Source organism: Atractosteus spatula, chromosome 12 (assembly GCF_055471065.1).
Source record: "Atractosteus spatula isolate fAtrSpa1 chromosome 12, fAtrSpa1.hap1, whole genome shotgun sequence".
Classification (NCBI taxonomy): Eukaryota; Metazoa; Chordata; class Actinopteri; order Semionotiformes; family Lepisosteidae; genus Atractosteus; species Atractosteus spatula.
In genome coordinates, this window is record NC_142717.1 from 40,682,663 (window position 1) to 40,705,781 (window position 23,119).

The 23,119-nt window shown below is 37.0% G+C and overlaps 3 protein-coding genes across 3 annotated transcripts in view; 1 reads left to right on the forward strand and 2 right to left on the reverse strand.

The window, feature by feature from the left end:
• Window positions 1-113: 113 nt before the first annotated feature.
• dbf4 (DBF4-CDC7 kinase regulatory subunit) lies at window positions 114-8,431 on the reverse strand. Its single transcript, XM_088929725.1, has 13 exons — window positions 8,334-8,431; window positions 7,780-7,876; window positions 6,925-7,103; window positions 5,934-6,125; window positions 5,793-5,843; window positions 5,302-5,371; window positions 4,755-4,837; window positions 4,508-4,553; window positions 3,942-3,987; window positions 2,679-2,810; window positions 1,927-2,068; window positions 1,719-1,831; window positions 114-1,540 (listed from the first exon to the last, which is right to left on the reverse strand). The coding sequence occupies exons 2-13, from the start codon at window positions 7,823-7,825 to the stop codon at window positions 643-645; spliced, it is 1,998 nt and encodes a 665-aa protein (XP_088785851.1). The 5' UTR covers window positions 7,826-7,876; window positions 8,334-8,431; the 3' UTR covers window positions 114-642.
• A 252-nt stretch (window positions 8,432-8,683) lies between these two features.
• Window positions 8,684-16,488, forward strand: slc25a40 (solute carrier family 25 member 40). The gene is made up of 11 exons (XM_088929132.1): window positions 8,684-8,997; window positions 9,114-9,219; window positions 9,588-9,647; window positions 9,725-9,831; window positions 10,495-10,562; window positions 11,277-11,401; window positions 11,956-12,129; window positions 12,814-12,923; window positions 13,572-13,653; window positions 13,819-13,899; window positions 14,588-16,488. Exons 2-11 carry the CDS (start codon window positions 9,123-9,125, stop codon window positions 14,716-14,718), a joined length of 1,035 nt encoding a protein of 344 aa, XP_088785258.1. The 5' UTR covers window positions 8,684-8,997; window positions 9,114-9,122; the 3' UTR covers window positions 14,719-16,488.
• A 1,214-nt stretch (window positions 16,489-17,702) lies between these two features.
• Window positions 17,703-23,119, reverse strand: part of rundc3b (RUN domain containing 3b) — a 43,671-nt gene continuing 38,254 nt past the window's right edge. The window contains exon 11 of the mRNA XM_088929714.1: window positions 17,703-22,308. Within this exon, the coding sequence (XP_088785840.1) occupies window positions 22,163-22,308 (146 nt within the window). The 3' untranslated portion in view covers window positions 17,703-22,162. The remainder of the gene's footprint in view (window positions 22,309-23,119) is intronic.

Genomic DNA, 23,119 nt, shown 5'->3' on the forward strand with positions numbered 1-23,119 from the left:
TAAGCTCTTGTCCTAGAGGCATGATATTTATATTTAACAAGCAATAAAACATACATTTAGATACACAAGGTTTTAATTTACAATACATATGTACACACCAGAAAGAAATTAAAAATAACATTAAGTAAAATTTATATATACAAATACCTTTTCATTTAAAATAAATTGCTACTCCACACTTCAATGGACTTGGTAAAAGTATCATTCTTTCCAAATACCACAAATAAATTCAAGATCAATAAGCAGAATGCACAGATGTGGACAACATTGCCAATTTTTTATGTAGACCCCAAAAATGAAATGTTAGTATTGTAAACATAGTAAAACTTTTAGGTGATGTTTATTATTCCACCCGAATCCTTTCTAACATGTCTCTTAAAAACAAAGCCCTTACATATCTGTTGAAATTTCAATGGAATGTTTAATTACATTTCTGAGGCAAACCGAAGCTAGTTTAGTTTTAATATGCTCTTAAAGACATTTTAAAATGAACTACTGAGAAGTAATATTATAGTTTAGACCCAACATGTACTATAAGTGTGAATTGTGTGCTTAAAATAAAAAACGAAAAACATAAAGAACTCCAAGTCGATTGATGAAATAGCAAAAACGGCTGAGCTGAATGGCTCAGCACCAGATGCTTCAGCCACTGCAATCTGGAAACCCTAGAAATTCCCAGTCCACATCTTCACTCGATTGAAAGAGCTGCCACAAACTGTGCAAAGGTGGACTCAACTCCACGTCATTTTGTTTACTGTGTTTTTGAAGAGTTTCTCTCTCACTCGCTCTTCTAGTTCTTCTGAATGGTTTTACTTTCCTCTGTAATTTCCCGACAGGTGAAGAGTGTGTTCTGCTTAGATAGTGAGCTGCGTTATCTGCACCTTTGTCAGGAATAATCAAATTATTCAAATTTGAATCACAAAATAATTTAGATTCCACAGACTCTGGAACATCAAGTTGAGAAGAAGCAATCTTCTGACTTTTAGCTGGAATCGCATGCAGGTTATCCTCCGTCTGGCTTTGTGCAAGAGTGCTTTCTCCAATAGTTCTTTTGCCAGTCTTCTGCCCAACACCATTCCCTAGATTCAGTTCAATGGTACAAACACTTATACTGGCTTCAGAGATTTTAGCAGCACAAGGTGTAGATTGATTATGCAACATTTTTCTTTCATTCTGAAATCCACTGGTCACATGCAGGTTTGGGCACACCGTAGTTTTGTTTTTGCACTCTTTTTCAGAGGGACTGTGAGGTTTGTTGAGATTCTGTGGTGTCTCAAAAACACAATCATTTGGAACACTCCTTCCATTCTGTTTTCTCCGAAGGGTACTCTTTTCACTCACCAAGAGGTTCTCTGCCCTGCAGACAGCGACAGTATTGTCTACACAGCAAGAAGCAGACAACCCTGCTGTATGGTTCCAGAAAATTGATGTCTCCTGTATATTGGTACATTTGTCCACATCAATATGCATTTTTCTTCTTTGATCCAGTGTTTTGGTTGATGCAGAAGCATGGCTATAAGTAGCAGAACTGCACCTCTCCCTGGGAAGGAAGAACAATGCACACATGAAATTCTTCTATAAAACTGTAATGCCCATACTAAATTGCAATGACAAACTGCATATAGAACCCATATAAAACTGCAATGCTCATACAAAAATTTTACTCCACATTTGGAATATTGCAAAAAATACACACTGAAATACTCAAGAGTACTTACCCTTTTTCGTTTTGGATTTCAACAAAATCACACACCAGCTCAGAGGTAACCTTATCAACAACACAGTACTCATCACTTGTTGAAAATGCCTTATGACGTTCACTATTGAGATGCTGAAATGGACAAAGAAAAAAATTAATACCCTTCATAAAGGCTTACAAACATAATACTTATTTAAATAACGCCTCTTCAGTGGTAAAATACTCACAGCTTTAAGATTTTCGTATTTCACTACACAGCATTCACAGTATCCTCTCTTCTTCTTTTCTTTCAGGTCCAGTGCTCTGAGCTTGGCCTTTAACTGCTTTGTGCAGTTTGCCTCATCTTCTACATGTCTCTGGACTTTGTTGCTGGGTACAAATGAAGAAAACACTGTTTAGAATAACTACTTACATTTCTGCTGTAGGTAGATTTTTACCATCGGACGTTCATTTTTTCCTTCATTTAACTGGCATATCATGTAGTAAAGACGGAAAACACCATATTTACTAGTGCAGCAAAAAATATTTTGATATTCCAATGCACATTTTAGTAAGTTATCTGGACACAAAAAGATAACATTTGTACTCATAAGTTGCAATTAAGTCCTAATATACTGTGTTGGCCTGCTGTGTGTACAAGCACTAATGTGGAAACTAAGCCTATGTGCATTTATACCAGACCTTCTTTACCCTAAGACATGGTGGAATATAGAACAAGCTATCCAGCCACGCGGTAGAAACAGCTTCTTGAATTATTTTAAGAAATTTCTGGGTGAGATCCTGGGATTAACTAGCTACTAATTACAAACTGTCTCTATGGGTTGAATTGCGCTCTCTTTTGTAACATCTCTTATGTACTTATGATTTAATTAATTTATTGCTTTTATGCTGTTGTGCAGTGCTGCGTATTATACTGCTTCACTATTACCTACCCGACAAGCGTGTAAAAAATTGACTAGAGAAAGTAATGGATACAAACCCATGTTCCCTTTGTTTCTTCACATCTCTGTCTTTGTTGGTCTTCTCTGGTTCAAAAGGACAACAAGGGGCAGGAAGGCAAAAGTTGAGCTCTGGCAGGTTTGGTAGTGACAGGTAGATTGGTCTGTAGTGTCTGAATACAAAGATATTTAATACAATACTTAATACAAAAATATTTGTTAAACATCAGCAATACAAGTCACTCATGGTCATATAAGTCACACTGATCCCTAAATTAAAATGATAAACTTATTTACACTTGGTGACTTCTGTCCACGGTCAGTGTTGGATTTTGAAATGATATACTAGGACACTGCTCTTTAAGCACTATGTAATTAATGAAAGCAGAAATAACATTAATTCTGCAGTTTATATACATACAGTGCAGTCCATAAGTATTTGGACAGTGACACAATTTTTGTTGTTTTGTGTAATTGTCCAATCACAAATTGAGGAGGACTATGTATAAAAAGGCTGTGATTCCTATATGGTTCACCCAATATAGACGTAAATCCCCTCGAATTAAAGGTGACATTCTGCACCTTAACCTCATAGTCATTGTTTTATTCCAATGTGCTGGAGTACAGAGCCAAAACAGCAAAAATTGTGTCACTGTCCAAAAACTTATGGACTGCACTGTATAAACATTTTTCTGATTATGTAAAAGAAATGAGTCAAAACATATAGCCGACACAACTAAGCAGCATTCCTAAAGATGAATCCTAAGCAGCAACTAAGGATTTCATTGGGGAAAAAAATATTTAATTGACCAAGTAAAACTTCTAGATTTTAACTTTGCAATTTTTATGAGTGCACTCCATATGTGTATTACAACAAAATGGTGTTCAACCCTGTGATCACATTATCTAATCTATGCAATTAATTAACCAAAAATAGTACCAAATGCAATGAAATAACCGAAAAATAAAATCTATATTATATTGTACTTATTCACAATAATCTCATGATCACATATATAGTACAGATTACCCGACTGTAAAGCAAAATACATTTTGTCTCAATACTTCTAGAGGGCAGCACATGCATATATATAGACACACTCGAGTAAAAGCAATAATAATACTCTTGACACTTAATTTTTTATAACTACCACGTATCAGCAATATTGAATTCAAGTAGTTTTTTTATATAATTCCACTAATCCATGTATCTCTACCTTAATTTCTAACATTTGGTATGGCCTGCAATTTTAACGTAACTAAAGAATATTCAAACACTGAAATCAAAGCAATTTTTTTCTTACCGGCTTTGATCTTCCACTTTTAGAAAAGGTTTTTTGAGATTCCCAACTGAAAGAAAAATATTACAAGTTGAACTAAAACAAAAGCATTACGCTAACAAGAAAAATCAAAATATACATTATAAGAGACCATGTAATACGAGAGCTGTGTTGCATTGAAAGGGAAAGCTGTACATTATACTACATGTACACCTAACACCCTGCACATTACAAGTAAATTAGAATAGTCTTTTAATCCTTTAAATATCAAACTTTAACAGTCAAAGTAATCTAAAAATATTTAAGCAACCAACACATCAGAAATTGCCATCATGCTTTTGTTATTGTTTCTGCTATATTAAGCAGTCTAATCTATTTACCTTTAAATCATTTTCAGCTTAACCATATCTATCATTTTTAAGCTGACATTTTAAAATTAGGAGATGATGTGTTCATTACTTATTTTTCTTTTAGATCAGTTTTACCAAAGTAACTTAAACTGAAAAATGGGGGTTTCAGACTAAAACCTAGGTTAGTCAAGTTGCTACAATTATCAAGAATCTGTAGTTCAGAAATGATACTGAATTTACCTTCATTTTTTTTAACGGAGGTTTTGGCATTTGTAGCGTTGCTGACCTTTTAAAAATGAGAGAAAAGGAATTAATGCTTACACATTCTCCTGCCTTCAATCCAGTTTATTAATTTTCATTTGAAGTTTTGTTCTTTTTGATTATTAAGTTTACTTAAGTAATCTACAATGAAACAATGACATTCACCAACCCCTTTAATCTACAATGTTACAAAAACCAATGTTTCACAGGAAGAAGAGACACTTACTGTCTTTTTTGCCTTTGAAGTGTGTAAATTAGGTTGGTCAGTAGGCAGATCCTTTTTCTTTTTTTCAATATAAGACAATATATCTGATATCGCAGTCAAGGAGTAATAGTAGGCTCATATTAGCATTTATCTTTCCTACTACACATTTGAATACATTACATTTGGAAAAACAGAAACCAAACCTCACAAAGCACTTAGTGATGGCCACTTAACACTGTAAGCATTTATTTAGATGTAATGGTGGCCAACTGAAACAAAATTAAAGATTACATTTCAATCATTTATAATTTCCTAAATATTGTAAAAACTAAAGCAGATGATTAGTTAAATTAAGTAATGTAAAGCTCATATGAAATGAAACATAATAACATAATTGTTCAATAATGTATGTAATAAATCTTTAGAAACTAATTTCTTAATGGTGACCCACAAAGCTTTGCAGGCTGGATTGTGGCCCTCTAGGACATGCAACAAACATAAAAGTAGAATTGTACTTTTGAATATGCAATCAAAAAATCAACCAATATATAGCACTTTTAAAGGATACCATCAATATACAGTATCTTGACACCCCAGTCCAATGCATTTGACAAGATTCTGTTGGTCTGAATTAGTTCCTGGAAAAATGAAAAAGGTTTAATTGCAAGAAAATTACTGTTTGCTTGGAATTCTATTTTAAAATCATCAAAGTTTATGAGGAAAAACTAGTTAATAAAGAACATTCCCAAAGAAGTCTTACATCCAAATAAAACATGAAACTACTTAGTTAAATTAAAAGAATGTTTTTATACCTTTTTTTAGCAAAACATTTAGCACAACACTTATATGGCACTGATCACCCTCATATGATATGTACCATATAAAATATATAAAATGAAAACAATTCTTTCAACATTTTCAACAGTATATTCAACACTCTCCCAGAACATACTATTAATATAAAATAAGTTGTAAGAGCATTAAAATGTATTTATCTCAACATTATATATAAAATCCTGCTTACAGTAGATGGAGAGACTTGACGGAATATTTACTAACCTGTTCCTTGACAACTTTTTCCACCAGTGATTTCCCTCTGCTTTTTATTGCCTGCACACAAAAAGGACATTGTAACTATACAATCACAGAAATGCTAAGAGGAATGAAAAAAATGTTAGGAAAAGTTCATAACAAACTCACGTCTGCAGCATCCTGCGAGCTTCCTTTACAGCTTCCTCTTCGGCTGCTGAGACAAGGTGAGCTGTTCCCAGTGGTATTGGGAGAGCCAGGGCTTGATAAAGGAGAATTTCTTCCAACTGATTTCACGAATTTTGCCTCTTTCTTATTGGAAACGAGATATCGAATGTCCTTGCTGAAGAACCTCTCAATGGTCTAAAATGAAATAACTCTGTTATACATTTGTAGCATGTAATGTAGACTTAATAAGAGCAGCATTACCACTTTAAAGCCCAATTTCATGTCTGCTTCCTTACTCAGTTTGTTATAACTGCTAGAGGGAATCAAGTCTTTCTAAGCAACCAGGATAGAGGAAAACTGAAGTGAGAGAACCATTAGGGAATTATGATAATGTGGCAAGAAATCCATTCAGACACATATCAGGTTCAAAGAATGCCAGGCAAAAATAAATAGTTTTAGCCTCGAAAACAGAAATCTCACTCTTCATTCAAAACATTCAAAATCCTCAAAGATAACATAGATCCTACAGCCATTGGCAGCATCAACAGTGAGAATAGGAAAATACAAGTGGAAAGTAAGGGAAGTACATTTAAAACCAGACTGTCACAACATTTTTACATATAAAGTGTTGTGACAGTCTGGAAAAATTTATCTAGCCAGACTTGGTTACTAAACCAATACCTTTGCATCTTTCAAAAAACAACAAACAAACAGCCTCCACATATGCAAACATGCTTGTGCCGTTATCATTGCTAATAAACTTCTTCAGTTTTCAAGACAAATACTTCGCAAAGTTATAATAACTGTGGTCCTAAAGGTTTAGGTTTGTTCAACCACAAAAGTAATAACTTTGAAAATAGTAGAACAAAAACAGCTGAGCTCCATTGTTAAATCTGAATAATGCTTAATATTCCATATTTATGCACGCAGTGGATACACAAAATACAAACAGTATAATGCAAAATATTCATATTTGTACTTAAAAATATCTTACCCCACCAAGCTTTTGAATGTCTTTCTCCAAGGCCTCAGTGGTCTTACTGAATGGCAGATCTAGATAAAATAGTTTTCCAGCCAGAGGTTTGGTTTTCAGTCCTGAAGACCCATTTGCTGTTTGCAGCACACTTTTCAACGTCACCTTGTTCTGCTCTGTTTTGTCAATCGATTTTGAGTCTGTTAAAGAATGAACACGATATCAGCGGTTTTTCAGGTTGCTCTTGCTCGAACAAAAACATAAGAGAGCAATTTAAAAGATTAAACCCACATTTCCCAATAGTATCAGAATAACAGCATGTCAGAGGGTAAGAAAAGTAGGTGAATGAAATATAATGACCTGTTTAATACGCTTGCAAAGTTTCAAACATGCCAGATTGGAAAATGTGAGAAATTTTTTCCCATACATAAGAATACTTTTTCACATTTCTCCATTTGCACCTTGAATTTGTGGGGAACATATATTTCATAATGCTTTAACAGACTTATAATACAGTAGCATTTTGGAGAATGTGGTCTTCTAATTTAATAAAAACCAGCCGAGGACAGTAACAGATTCAAGTTACCATGCAGCTACATCCTTTAGAAAGAATAGCTCTGGGAGAGCATTAGGCTTCAATTTGACTCTACACTGAAAACAAATACTTAAACGTGTTACTCTATGTGTCATGTGCACTTATGCATATTTCGTCATATATTTTCTACAATAACTTGGCCAAAGTATTGATGCAATATCAAACAGTGTGTTTTGGTTAAGGCAAACAAGTCAAACAGAATACTTTCTGGTGATCTGCACAAAAATCTCAATATTCAATGACATTTTTCTCCATGGTATGTTTAAGAAATACTAAAATACCTTGCAACTTGACATTACCATCCTGGGAGGTAACCCTATTTTTCATTTTCAGTATATATTACATTTGGGGGAGTAGGGACACCTTCTATAATGGCTTCTGTTGAAAGAAACATAGAAAAGACATCTAATAATGCACGCATCGTTTCAACACGAGTCGTGAGGATTTTATAAAGCAAATTATGATCCAGAAGTAAAGCAACATAGCTCATCGAAAAACATGAAAAACACCCTGCAAAAACATGTTGTTTAAAAAATTAATCAAACTACTGTTAATGTGCTTTTAAAAACTACACATATTTTAGAACAGTCGATCAGTTTTAAATTGCACATTGCATAAAATGCGTAGTCGTTACGAACGTACAGAAACACGTCTGCTTTTTAAAAAAAAAAACTACCGACATTTAACTTGGAAGTAAAGACTGCTACTGTATGAGAGCAAACAACCGTGATAAGCCTGCTGAGAACGAACCGCATACTAACTCTTAATAGCCACGAATTATATCGAAATCAGATTCATAATGATTAATCTTGCCCACCCGTACAAAAATACTTACCGTTTTGAATGCTAAAGAATGAAACAATTCAAATTTTCCTAAACACAACTTTCTTCTTTCCCGCTTCGACTAGTTAGTATCCCAGAAACCTCTCCTTCAGTCTATTTTCATTTTGGATTCCAGAGTTTCCGGCTCACTTTTTAAAATGCAATTTATGTGTTCTTTTCAATGCGATTACATAAGAGAACTTCTGACAAGTTAAATCTAAAATAATTGTATTATTTTTAATTTTGTAAGAATTGTCATACGTAAAAAGTGTTATTTTTGTCGTTCATTTCTTCAAGGTTCGAAAAGTAAGGCATAATTTAAATGTCCGTGTTGTTGAATGTGCTGTGGCCAATGTGAGAATAGACTCATCGGCATAGGTCATGTGATCCAAGCATGTGTGCTGTGAGAACAGCATATGTAATACATAGGTCAGAGCCTTGGAGAGAATCCTGATGGGGCATGTTGTATTGAAACCCTAAGAGTTAGTTTACCTAAGTGTCTTTAATCTCATTTAATTAATGGTTTCGTTGCCTTTACGCTAACGATGAATAATTCAGATGTGGTACAGTGTCGATCTCAACATTTAACTGATATGAAGAAAACAGCCAGGAAAAGAGCACAGCTGTACAGTTTCACAGCGTCAGTTTTATTTTCTTGCCTTTGAAGAGTTAGCAAGGTAAGTTGAACGTACTGCACTCAGAAACATCACGTCCGACGGAAAAAGCAGTACAGGTGTATGCCAGCTCGCAGTTTGCTTGTCTTTTGAGGATTGTCGTTGTATTCCTGATTAAGGACAAGAAGATGAGTGACCAGGGGACAGTGTCTCTGCTCAATGACATCACACCTGTCCAGCAAATGATAGCTTCCTCCTCAGGAGCGCTGCTTACTTCACTGTTTGGTAAGAAACTCTTTCATTATGTGCTAAGAGAAAATGAGTAATAGACTTCCTAATTATTGTTTTGTCGGAGTCTGGCATGAATATGCTCAAACCAATGTGGGTTTATTATAGCTAAGCCAGAAAAAACAAACTGTGCCAAACATTAGCTTGGTTAATGTTGATAGCCAAAAAACATTAGAAGCATTTTTGGCACATCAGAAAATACAGAATGTGATATATGTATTAAATCCTGTCTTACACATTAAGTGCTTATCGTAAAACTAGACATCAACAGACAGCTGGCGAACTAAGTACAGCAAGCTGTAAAAGCTTAGTTTGATTTCCTTCTGAGTCTTTCTAACTGTTATTTATTTCATTTTTCGTTCTAGTTACACCCCTGGATGTGGTGAAAATTAGGCTTCAGGCACAAAAAAGTCCCTTTTGGAAAGGTAATTTGTTAGCTTTTAAAAACAAAATTCATTATATTTTGAAAGGTAATTCTAATTCTATTTTGTTCCTTTCCTAGGAAAATGTTTTGTGTATTGCAATGGCCTTATGGACCACATTTGTGTGTGTGAAAATGGGAACTCCAAAGCCTGGTACAAGGCCCCTGGACGTTTCACAGGCACTTTGGTAATCTGAACGTGTCTCGCTTCCCGTCGTGTTTGTGTAAGGTGTTACACTTATTGAGCGAAATCCCCATCGTCTTAATGAGAATTCACACTGTTGTGCTTTGCACTGCTTCTGTTTTCAGTACCTGTAACTCCCTTAATGCTTTCTATACATTTAGTCTTCTTCTAAATCAATACGAGGTAGTCTCTTTTCTTAGTATTTGCACTTCAGTTTAAATTAACCAACTGTTTCAGAACTGTTGAGAATGGTCTTAATTGAGCCAACTAATAATTAAATGATAGTAGTTCAAGTAGGTGGCTGCGTCAGCATGCATAGGCTGCAAAGGAACCAGTAAAAGGTTTATTCCGTGCTGAAAAGAGAAGAAAAGAAACACAACGTTTCGGCTGTGGAGCCTTCTTCGGGTGCCGAAAAGGTTGTGTTTCTTTTCTTCTCTTTTCAGCATGGAATAAACCTTAATTGTTCCAATAATTGAAAGGTAACAAGTAAATAAATGGCAAATGTTATAGCCTAAGCTAAGTTACGGAGAGCTAAGATGGAACAAAATCCAAAACATTTGGCTCAAAATGAAAGTGTTTCTTAAGGCAGCTCTGATGTTCAGTGTTCTGTGTACTTTCTATTTTAAAACTGTCATGTTTTGACACAGGAATTTTTATTTTATTTTAGGATGCATTTATTAAAATCATTCAAAAAGAAGGAATAAAGTCATTATGGAGTGGGCTTCCACCAACGCTGTAAGTCTGAAATAGTACAAGTGTATGCATGTGGATGCAGATAGTTGGTGTATTTTGTATTTATAATGGCTAATAAAAAAACTTGTGCTATACTTAGAATATCTCAAACGTTAGTGTTAAATTATATGGATTTGATACACCCTTAATGTACGGTATTGTGGAGTAAGACTATTCAGTACCTTACGTATAGTCAGGAAAACCTCAAAAAACCTCAGAAAAATATAAATCTAAACATTGACCTGTTTTTGGACTAAACAGTAAACTCTCTGCTGCATCTGGCTTTCCCATTTACAACCGTTTTTGTGCAATGTATGCCAGGGACTTGTGCAATATATTTATATTTATAATGTGCAATACAACTTTTGTATACTGTTCTGGTTTGTTCTTTGTATGTTCTGGACTGTGAGTAACTCTTCTTAGTGCACTTCTCACTGATTGTACTGATTGGATTGTATGTATTGTATTATTATTGTATCATTCGTTACACTGTGCTGCGTTGACTGTGTTAAGCTGCTGTTGCGCTGCAATTTTTGTCACGTGATCAATAAAGTATCTCATAAAAATCTGAGCATATTCCCATTCACACCAGAGGGCGCTGTATTGGCACACTGTAACATCAATTTGCATGTATTAAGGCTTGTGTGTCTGGACCAGTTAGTGCCCTCTGGTGTTTGCTGTCCTTGTCCAACTGCAATGTTTCTGTTTTTTTTCCAGAGTTATGGCTGTACCTGCTACTGTTATATATTTCACTTGCTATGACCAGCTCTGTGCTATTCTGAAGTACAGGATGGGCAGCAATTCTAATAAAGCACCACTGCTGGCAGGGGCTTTGGCTAGAGGTGAGGTGTTTCATTAAAAAGCAGCATCAGTACCTTCAGATCTTCTTTAAGGTGGTTATCAGGTGATTTAATCAAAGGGGTATAAAAGTATAAATGTTATCAATTAAAAATAAATGACTCTTTTAAAATAAATTGACTCTTTGACATAAGAAAACATTTTTTCCTTCCTTTTCTGTCCTCATACTGAATTTCTTCCCCCTTTCCTAAGATTAGAAGCAGAGCGGCTTCAAATTCTCTTTGTGAAAGACACCAACAAAGCAGAAGGCCAGTTATTAATCTAAAAATAAAACTAGAGAATTGTGATTGTGTTGGTAAGAGATGTCTCTGACTACTAGGAGTATAAGACAGCATTCACTGAGCTTCCTTTTCCTCTCTTGCATTAATGAGTGCACTGTTAAAATGCTTTTTTTACATATAGCAGACTAGGGACTGTTCCAGAGATGGGTGGCTTTATGATTAGGAGTGTTTAGATCTGATTGGATGTTTCTAACCCAGTTCTTGCTGATTTGTAGTAAAATGGTGAGTTATTGACCGAAATGTCTTTTTTTTGTTAGTGGGGTCTGTCACTGTGATCAGTCCGCTGGAGCTAATACGGACAAAGATGCAGTCCCAGAAGCTGTCGTATCGGGAGCTGAACGCCTTTATCCGGACATCCGTGGCAGCTGATGGCTGGCTGTCTCTGTGGAGGGGCTTGGGCCCCACTCTACTCAGAGATGTGCCTTTCTCAGGTAGGTCAGCAAACAGGCTGTCTAATAACACCCCCAGGAGAATAAACACCTACAGTACAGTTGACTCCAGGAATCGGGGCCCTATAGCTGTACTCTCATTTCTCATTTCATCTGGGATGTTAGTGGATGGTACATTGCTTCCACACATTGAATGGGTGTGAAAACATATGGGTAGGATTTCTTATACTTGTAACATTTTATATTTCTGAGTTTTTGAGTTGTTTTAGCTGGTCCGTAAACTTAAATCATATCAAAACACCAAAAAATGAGAGAAACCGGAATTAATCCAAAAACAAGGAACGTTGACAGAGAATGACTCCTGAAAATAAAATGATCCCAGTGGGATTAATGGGGGAGCCCTGTCACGTTTCATTTCAGAGGAGTTTTAGACAGAAAATGAAAGTCGATGGGATGGTCTGACGAAGATAAAAATGTTTGTTTGTTTTGTGTGCACAGGCCCCTTTTCCTATTAGTGTGGAGGCAAATCTCCACCTGCTTACCACTTTACAGATAAGCAAGGGGATACGAGGGGATAATGTAAAAGACGTTATCTTTATGGAAACTGATATATTTTTAATCTAAAAGTGACTGAAATCTTTGGTTTGGGACTATTATTGCATGAATATATTTATGTCCACAATTCGTGGCTGTGAGTGCATTTAGCTGTTTTTACTGTCCACACAGCAATGTACTGGTATAACTATGAGCTTGGAAAGAAGTGGCTCTGTCAGAGGAATGATGCCAGAGAACCAACATTCATGATCACTTTCACCTCAGGAGCAGTGTCTGGGTCTGTAAGTAGACAGCTCATTGCTTTGAATTTCCTTAGTTTGGCTAAACCAATCAACCATATAGTAGCTTATATTGGTGTCTGGGGTGTGAAAGATGTTTACGCAGAATCTCAGACGTGTAGCTCTAATGAGGAAAACCACTGCATGATTTTGTCACCCCAAATTACTGTTGAACCAGTCTAATTCTTGGAGGACAACACTTCTCTGCAATAGAAATGACTGAACCACAATTTCATCTACTGGACAATGTTTTTTTTTTTCCCAGCATGAGACAAGCAAGTACAATTATTTGATGTGAAAAGTAATATTAAAATTACATTTATGTCAGAGCCAGTTTTTCCTGTTACCTGCATTGCGTAGGTGGCTGTGTACAGACAATATGTGATTCAATTTTTTTTTTCACCTGGGTTATTTATTGGTGTAAAGGGCTGAAAGCACAATCCCTCCGAGCTGATTGGCGAAAGAGACAAACTGAGCTCTCATTACTCCGCAGCACTCTTGGATGTAACTCAGAAATGTGTGCAGTCTTGTGGTCGTGTCTATGAAACAGATCTCAAATTTTAGATAAATACTGGTTTGCAGTAACCAGAATGGCCAGTTACAATATAATAAAAGCCTTTAAAGTTTGTTTTTTTTTCCTCGCTTCTCCAGATTGCTTCAATAATAACTTTACCGTTCGATGTGGTAAAGACACGGAGACAAATTGAACTTGGGGAGCTTGAGGCTTTGAACTGTAAGTATTAACTGATAAACAGATTTGTTTCTGAATCGTTCCTTAATCTTCTTTTTGTAATTGTAGTAAAACAGTAGCGGCATGCTATTAAATGTGCAGAGGAATATTTGGTTCTGACAGAGTGATGAGTGACCTTTTCTCACAGACTGCATGTTTATTTTCTAGTATCTCCGCGGGCCTCGTCCTCCACCATGCACGTGATGAGAAGGATTGTGGCTGAAAATGGTGTTAGAGGATTATTCGCAGGTACCCCTGATTTAGTGTTCTGCGTTATTTCTCGTCTTTAATCTTTGGGTTAGATTTCTGTAAACTGTAATGTCGTGAACATGTCTTCAGCTGGGCTCTTCTACAAAAAAAAAAGGTGCAGCCATTAAAATCATCACATTTAATCTCTTACACTTTCTCAAAGCATTGTAATCAAATAACAAGTAATAGGTTTATTCCCTGCTGAAAAGAGAAGAAAGAAAACACAACGTTTCGGCCGTGGAGCCTTCTTCAGGTGTGGTTCAGGTGTGTTGACACCTGAAGAAGGCTCCACAGCTGAAACGTTGTTTTCTTCTTCTTTTTTTCAGCATGGAATAAACCTGTTACTTGTTCCTTTGCAGCCTACGCATGCTGACGCAGCTACCCACCTGAACTATTGTAATAAAATAGCCATTTAGATCGGTCTTTCGATGGTCTTTAGCCGTTTCTCCCATCAACAGATTTCATGCAACACCTCACAGCCACCACTAGGTGGCAAACCATTACTGATGCCAAACAATCTGAAGGCCGAGCAAGAACAGAATACGTGCACAGTGATAATCCTAGCTGGCAGCTGAACTTGTGAATTTGAACTTGAATTTACAAAGAAAACCTAGTTAATACTGTTGTATTATATGTTGTTAATAGTTAACTAATGTATGCATTCTGCTGTGTCTCTCAAATGATGCAGGATTCCTTCCCCGGTTGATCAAAGTGGCCCCAGCTTGTGCTATAATGATCAGCACTTATGAGTTCGGGAAGGCTTTCTTCCACAGGCGGAATCGAGAGAGACAGATGGTGGCACTTCAGAATGGGCCCTGAGCAAACAGCCTTACTCCAGTACTGTATATATTTTCCCATCACAGTTCCATAAAGTGCATATCTGGTTTTCAGATTCTGAATTGCAGAATGAGACTGAGCATTTGCAGGTTTGGACGTAGATATTGCCTGTTCAAAACATTAACGTAATTATGCAGTTTTTTCAAAGTATGGATTGGTGGTTTGAGGTAAAATAATTTCTGGGCTTTCAGGATGTCTTCAAGGCCCGTAGAATTCAATTTAGAAAAACCTAGATGTTAAATGTGTACACAGGCAATACATCTGGATAAGTAAGATGAGGTAGAAATATTTCATTCATAACCAAAACAAACTATATTGCATCAAATGTTGCTCACTGATCGAAAATAGTGTAATATTCTGATTGCGTTTAATTATCATTGATCGTCCATTGAGCAAAACTAACCTCTAAAATAGTTTAAATTGCATTTTCAGTGTTAATTTAATCTTGTTTCCCAATAAAATATTTTTTTAATGACAGCTGAAAGAAAAAATATTTCTATGTGGATGATTTATTTTCTAATTTAAATAACGCAGGATCAGGTGTTCGCAAGCTTAAATATTTATATATTTTTTAAAAGTGGAATATTATTCAGAAAATAGACTGCAGATTAGGTTCCCTGCTATTTGTTTGGAGTACTGTATATTCAGGATGTCTCATGTAGGTTTTCAAGCCATAGTTGAGGGAATCTGGTACTATAAAACAGCAGTAGTGATATGAGTGTGCTGGACAAAATGTGAGTGCATCTGTTGCAGATTGGAGGAGACAAATTTTCAGCATTCTGTACAAAACCCATAGAGAAGTAAAATGCACATTGAAATCCTGTTTGATTCAGAACCATACACACCTCTGGGAAAAATGGGAGTAGAGTTTGTGCACTGTTATTCTTTCCTTTCCCTTAAGCAAAGCATAAAAAGCCTTGCTTTGTAAAAATGACAAAACCAGCAGTCCAGGACAGTGGGATTGTATGTTTCCTGGCTCAGGCTCTATACCAAATTCCAAAATGGCAAGCATGCCAAGCCTAAAATGCCGCATTGGGGATGAATAAAGTATTTGAATTGAATGCTAGGACTCTTCTGCTGGGGTTAGTCACTTACTCCTTGGGTTCCATGACTATCCAAATGTGGCAAACTAGAGATAGCCCGAGTCTGGCGTTTATGCTTGTATTGGATGGGCAATACCTCATCTTGCACACCAAAATAGTGGACGTCTAAAACATAAGGCAAAGGGAAGCACAACTATAGCATATTAACCCCCACTCTTGATATGAATAAGCAGATGTTTCTCACAAATTTGGCCATCTGTGCAATAATGATAAGTCCTTGCAATTCAAGCACATTACAGCTATAAAAAGTAATCACAATCACAATGTATCTCACTTTGTTAATGCTGCCATATATTCTGGCATAGGTACTAGGTATTGGCTGTTTCTTTCTCAGGTGCTGAATATGTCCTCCTTTCAAAGATTTTTAATTTTGTTTTATACTTTCAAAGAGGATCACCCTTTAAAGCACTTTATTGCCTTTTCAATAAAAGTTAAAACTGTCAATCCTTTATTTAGCTTGTATAAATGTGTGCCAAACTTTGTTTTAAAATTGTAAAAAGCAGTGGATTTATATTGTCTTTCTTCATCATGTAGTGTATTCACTTTTCATGTTGCATAACTCTGCCACACATTTTGAAAGGTGTATTAATGTGATCTGTGAGTAAGATCACAATACAGACATTTCAAATAAAAATAATTTTAAGGAAAATGTGATTGTTGGTCCATCAGTTAATACCTATGAGTAGTACTTCCACTTTCTAGATGAGAATAGTACTGTCTAGGGGTGGTTTGGTTAGCTTAAAGGCAATATTGGTGCCTTATTCTTATCACTTATCAAAGAACCTGAGAATACAGTTCAATTATTTCACTTAAGCTATCAGCAGACTTTGGTATAGAGGAGCTGAACTGCAATGAAAATCAGAGTTCTATATAGTCCACAAGTACTACATCTGGAGAGTTGTCATCTAGTAGGCTGCTGTGATTAATGGGGCTCATGTTATACATGACATTACATATGCAGTGACAAAGTATGTACCATATGCACCGGTGCAGTTTTTTTAATTTGTAAGGACTGCTTTTGGTGTGCATTCTATTTGGGAAGGGAACTGCATGACCTAGATATGTTTGAGCCCACAGTTTCACAAGAAGGTAAATATACACATTATCGGAGGAAATATCACTTAGAACTTTATTCTAAGTCAACAACAATGAATCAGCAAAATTAGTTTTATGTCTATCTGCAGGTTTTCTTTTTCAACTTGACAACATAAATCATCTTCATTGTTTTGCTTAATGGGACCAATTTAACCATTGCTCCCCGGGCCTTTATGTCTTAGTAGTTTAACGAAACTTGTAAAATCCATAGACACTGGCTCTCTAGGACCAGGTGCAAAGATCCCTGAACTTAGCTACAGTACACCAAAGTAAAAGGCAGAATTTTTAGGAATTAACTCCTCTTCCGATGGAAGAGATTTCAGGAGAGCAAATTGTGGTTTCATCCGAGTAGAGAATTCTTATTTTGTGCAATATGAACACTGCCAGACACTATGTAGCTTCCTAATGAAAAAAGGTAAAGCAGGACTGGAGCAATCGGGGTTAAGTACCTCAATCAAGGGTACAACAGCAGTGTCTACAGCAGGGACTTGAACACAACCTGTAGAGTCCCCTACATGACACCACCACCAAACTAGCCATATAATTTTGTACATATGAAGCTATTGACAAAGTCATTACATGCTTTGATGTAAGCAATAATAATGGTGGTGACTGTACTTACATTTAATTGTAGCAGCTGGGCTTCGCTTCCACCCTGTGATGCTAATTGATGACAGTGTCTTGGCCTGAAGCCTGACCCGAGTCCAAATAACGCCAACCCAGAACTTGGGATCAGATTGAATAATGACAGCCCAGAGCTAAGCATCAGATAGAAAAAAAACTTTGTTTATTGTGCATACAGACAACACAGAATTTGACATCAAGGATGTTGGTGACAGAACGCAGAGCTCTGGGAATTGTGAGAGGGGCGTCCTGAGATGAGAGAGTAATCCACAACGTGTCATACTGAGACTACAAACAATTCAACATACCGTACAGAGACCACAAGTTGCAAAAAGAAGGACAACCAATGTTTCCAAGGAAAAATTTAGCATTATACAGAAACAAAAAAGAAATGTGATCTTAGACCAGATAACAAGTATGTGCCCACACACACAGGGTCAAGACCAATGAAATAAAATACTGTTTAAAATCAGGTTATAGACAACACACATTCTGTCACCATTGATAACCATCCTGTTTGAAAGGAATCAGGTATTTTAAGTGTCTCAGGTGCTTGTTTTGCTCACAGTGAAGATGACAAAAGCCAAGACATCCATTACTTAATTCCAGTTAAGCCCAGTCCAAGAAGAAGGACTGCCTTGTCTCTGTGTAATATGAAATATTACACAAACGTTAAGGCTTCAGTCTGGCAGGGCATGGTAACCCCTTAGTCAGCAGTCTCTCCCTTTCACAGCTGCCAATAACATTAAAAGCAATTGACCCAAATGTCCAGAAAGCAAAAACCAAAACTAGTCATGCTTAATTGTTTATTGACCTAATAATTCTTAATAAATATATACCATACTGTATGTACAATTATTGTAAACGTACAGGTTTTTGCATGTTTTCTATTGACATTTTAGTCTTGTCTGCAAGCTACAATCGATTGTGTAGATAAAAAGTCTGGAGAAAAGGTGCAAGGTGGTATTTGACATTGAGTGTGGATTAATTCGTGGTTAAAGGTCTGTTCTAGTTATTTTATCATAATTCAAGTTAAAAGAAAGTCCAAAATACATGTCTTATTAACTGTAAAGCATATGTATTTTTTTGTCTCATGAGAGGACAGGAGCCTAAAGGCAGAAGATTACAGCAGAAGGAATACAGGCATTCATCTGCTTCACCAAAGCTGTGCCTTTGTTGAGTATTACTTGCTTCCAAGACTACATTCCCAGAGCTCACCTTACGTTATGCATCTGGAAAAGAAAAAATGAATGAGCGTATGGCCCAGATACACAAAATGTTTTTGTTCATGGATATTTACTTTCTCAACTAGCACATGCTGTTATTACTGATCTCCCTAGTGGCTCAATACAGATGCATGCCCGTGTCCTGGTTGTGTTCTAAGGTTATAGGCTTGAGCCTAGGTCATGTCAGTAAACAGCTGTGAAATGGATTCCCCAAGTGACAGCGCACAATTGACTGAGCACCAGTGAGGGCAGGATGGGTACTCATGGGTACTGGCAAGATTGTCGCACAGGTGGCGAGGGACAAGCCTCACCTCCAATTGGCACTGAACCTCCTGCCTGAGTCCAGCAGCTTGAAGGTGCTCAGGGCAGAGGAGTCTGCCTCCACTTCCTCATTCTCCCCCGTGTGCGGGCACGGGGTTCATAGCTGCGAGCCGAGATGGGGAAAAAAGACATGTTTGGCCACTCCAAAGTCAGGTTGACGTGACCAAAAATATTGGATGATTTTCATTTAAAAAGGTCTATCATTAGTATTGTGGGGGGTCTTTTAAAAGTAATCTATTCCGGAAACAAGTTAGTTTTGAAAGGGATTACTTTGTAGTTGGGGGGGGAAATAATTTCAAAACATCATATGTTAGTGATCTATATACTGTGTGTACAATTACTATGTAAAGGCATACAACTTTGCCTGATGCCTTATTAATTTAATTACTTAATCTTTTTAATCTAATAATTACACCAGTAACTTGGAAGAGTAATACATGTAACTTTTTCAGAGTACTCTTCCCCAACACTGATCATTACAAAGCTGAATGCCATGTGCTTTTCACTTCATCTCCAGCACCTCACAACTGCACATGATAAGCATCATGTATGTGTCGTACCATGAAACAGGAAAGAGAAGAAAGGAGATGGCTTCATTAACACTTCAGACAACAGCCCTTTTCTTATCCCTTTCTATTCTTATGATAGGTACTGTTTTGAACCAGCTTATGGTTTTTCAGCTGCCCAAAATTCTAACAAAATGTGTACATATAGTGTGTACAGTGGTTCACTGGACTTAAATCAATTCTGTGGTTAAATCTGAACAAACCTAAATCTAATCAAACCAAATGCAACTGTCTACAGTTCAAAAGAGTTTCCTGATTTACGACTGTTGTAACAGCTTTTAATGAGATTGACAGAGCAGCTGTCTAGAATCTTAATCATTTGTAGTTGAGTTTATCAGCCTTCTGCAGGCTTAAAATTCATTTGGTCTTTTCACCAAGGACACAGGGAACTAGATGTCAGCAATGTAAAATGTACTAATCTTACTGTATATGTAACCTACCAAGAAGGGAGGGTACATTTATCAGTTCAATAACTTGCATTGCTTTAAAAATAATTGTACAACATACTGTACTATAAGGAACAACAGACAATTACTACTCCACATTAAAAAAAATGATTGTAAAATAAAAGGAAATAGAATAAATAAAAACATAAATTTACTACGATTTTATAACCCTTTTATAAATGTTTCTAATATCATATTTGAACAATACATTTAAACCCCAGAAGAAAAGAAAGCCAAAGAAAATGAAAATGTGAACATGCTCAACAAATTGAACTCTGCACCTGCAGCAAAAAAGGAAGAATGAAGGGGGGGAAAAGTATTTCTAACCTGCTGTGTTCCTCCTCGGTGTACTGAACCCAGAAAATAAACACATAAGTAGCTAGTACAAAGCCAAACACCACCAGTTTACATCACATTGTAGCTCCTCTAACACCTGCTGTGATTTTCATAACACAAGATCTGGGCAGTTTTGAGATCAACACCACAACATTAACATGTACTATAAAAATAATACAACAAGTAAGAATTAACCTAAAGCAGAAGCAACATTTTCCTAATTTCCATTGGGGTGAATCCTATTTTCAGGCAGAATTGTAACAGCAACAACTGTGAAGCAGCACAAGCATCAAAGATCAGGAGATCTCATTTGACTCTTTTAAATCAACCCCTTTAACGTATACTTCAGGGACTTTTTTAAAGAATACAGTGCATCTCACTGACATTTTGCAATAGTAATCTAAAATAAATCAATACTTGAAATCTCATCTTGCATTTTTAGCTCAACACAGTATTTCATGCAAAACTATTTCAGGATTTCATCAGTCTCTGAATAATAGAGGAATTGATTTCCCAGGGTGCATGAGAGCTTACAAGCAGCATCTTACAGAAATTCCCCAAAAAATGTTCTTGAGCTTTTTAAATAATAAAATCATTTTTTTGGAGTGTTGCAATATGGTGAAATAAAGTGCTTAATTTCTCAGACACTAATGCAACAGAGAATTTTTATATGAAAGATATATTTTGGAAATGGAGATTCGATGAGTATAGGAGGAATCTGTGACTCTTTTGATACGTCCCATAGGAAATAGGAATATTTAGCAGTAAATTTAGAAATTCCTAAACATCAAAATGACAAAACAGGGGCTTGTTCCCCTTCTTTACATGTGTGTGAAAGGCCTCTCTCTTCAAGGGCAGGGAGCTCTTTAAATTAAAAGCAGCCAATATTATTTGTAAACAAATACATTCAATTGATGCACCATGTGGCTCAAACATTTTTTGGCTGCTTTTCACCGCTGTGAAAGCTGAAGACGTAAAGGCACAGAAAGGACTATGTGATCACTACCACTGGCTGCACAGAACAGTATCTGAACCTGCTAAGGGTTAAATTCAGAAACTATCATGTTCCAGCTTTTGAGGGTCTTGCCAAGAAAAATAAAACGAATGCAATGTAATATTTCTTACTTTGACATCAGATCAATGTATGAGACTTTTCCTTTTGCCTGCCTGCTTGTAGTCTATACTTTAAAATTGTAAATCTCCTATGCCCTTTATAAATATTATAATATTGTAAAAAAAAAGCAAACGATCAATATCACTTTCCATGTTACCATCTCCATGAATAAATGTAATACCATCAAGGGGAATTTCATAAAATATTTCACTGTGAATGCTTTTTCTGTCCTTTTTCCTAGGTATCAAACTTTTAAGCTGTATTTTGTCTTAATCCATCGACAGTACAGAAAGCCAGGCTCCAGGGAGTGATCTTTGCCTTTTATTCTGATGCCTCCCCTTGATAAAGGTTCTATGCTTTGTGAAAGAAAACGTCCTACAAAATCAAAAGCTGATAACCCTTACAGCCGGGAGAATGCCAGTCAAAGGTGCAATAAGGGTGGCCAAGAACACGGCGATCTTGGTTTAAAAAATGGTCTAGAAACAAAAAGTCAAGTCTCTCCATAGCTTTTCTTACTGTAGAGGCCTTGGAAGGATGCAGCAATGCAATGGCACAGCGGGGACCCTCTGGGTCTCTAACTGAAGAGGACGCACGCTCACGAGGGGGTGAAACCTGGGCTGGTCATCTCTGTGATGGGACTCGCAAGGCATTCACTTGACTTGAGGCTGGCGAGAGACTTGTAACTGGCCACAGATGTTAAAGACCCACACAACCCCAGTAAGGATGGGGTGTCTTCCTTACCTAAGAAAACAAAAGGACAGTCCCAGGGTTACTTTCCTGCTCTTCTGGGAACATCTCAAATGACACATTTGGACGCAAGGAACAGAGTGGGAGAGCTGGCAAGTCGTGTGATGAAGGCCGATTCCACGGGATCCTTTCAGAATGAGATAAAAAAAAAGACTTCGGATCACTGCGGTACAGTAAAATCAACAGGCCAGTGCAGTGGCACTGTGTTTAGCACCACTCTCTCATGCTGGATCCTGGACTGGATTGCGGATTTGAGTGCCTTCTGGGCGGAGTTTGCGATGTTCCCCACAGTACAGGCTACCTCCAGGGGTTGTGTTTTTTCCCACGTTCCAGAGACACCCTGGTCAGACTGACTGATGCCTCTAAACTGTCACTGGGTGTTCTGTGATGGACTGCTATCCCGTCCACAGTGAATTCCGGCCCTGCAACCAGGATAGGGTCTGGGCTGCTGCACCCCTTCCTGGCAATAAGCAGCTTTGTGATGAGGGACTGATGGCACCTGCTGTGGTCACCTCTTCCCCAGCTGGGGCTGGAGAGGCTGATCCTCGACCTGCAAGCTGCTGTCCCTGCCCTGGAAGGGAAAGTGGCCACAAACCACCAGTATCTCAATCCCTCTTAACGAGCTCGTGGACAACGCATTTCATTGCCGACAACACCACTGTATGCTCTACTGTTCGTGCACTGATGAAGAAACCTTGACTGATTGATTGATTGAAACCAGTGAGGGACCCAGACTTTCCCTCGGGGCTCTGCCCCCTGCTGGGGAGCTTTGAAAGCCCAGTGAGGAGCTCTTGTGTCAGAACTT

Bases quoted from the DNA above. Each gene is read 5' to 3' on its own strand.
- dbf4 (XM_088929725.1), bottom strand. From the start codon at position 7,825: ATGAAAAATAGGGTTACCTCCCAGGATGGTAATGTCAAGTTGCAAG. The intron at 6,126-6,924 runs GTAAGATATTTT...ATTTCATTTTAG, and splicing joins ACATTCAAAAGCTTGGTGGG to ACCATTGAGAGGTTCTTCAG. The intron at 1,541-1,718 runs GTAAGTACTCTT...CTTCCTTCCCAG, and splicing joins GAAATCCAAAACGAAAAAGG to GGAGAGGTGCAGTTCTGCTA.
- slc25a40 (XM_088929132.1), top strand. From the start codon at position 9,123: ATGAGTGACCAGGGGACAGTGTCTCTGCTCAATGACATCACACCTGTC. The intron at 9,220-9,587 runs GTAAGAAACTCT...TTTTCGTTCTAG, and splicing joins GCTGCTTACTTCACTGTTTG to TTACACCCCTGGATGTGGTG. The intron at 13,900-14,587 runs GTACCCCTGATT...CAAATGATGCAG, and splicing joins TGTTAGAGGATTATTCGCAG to GATTCCTTCCCCGGTTGATC.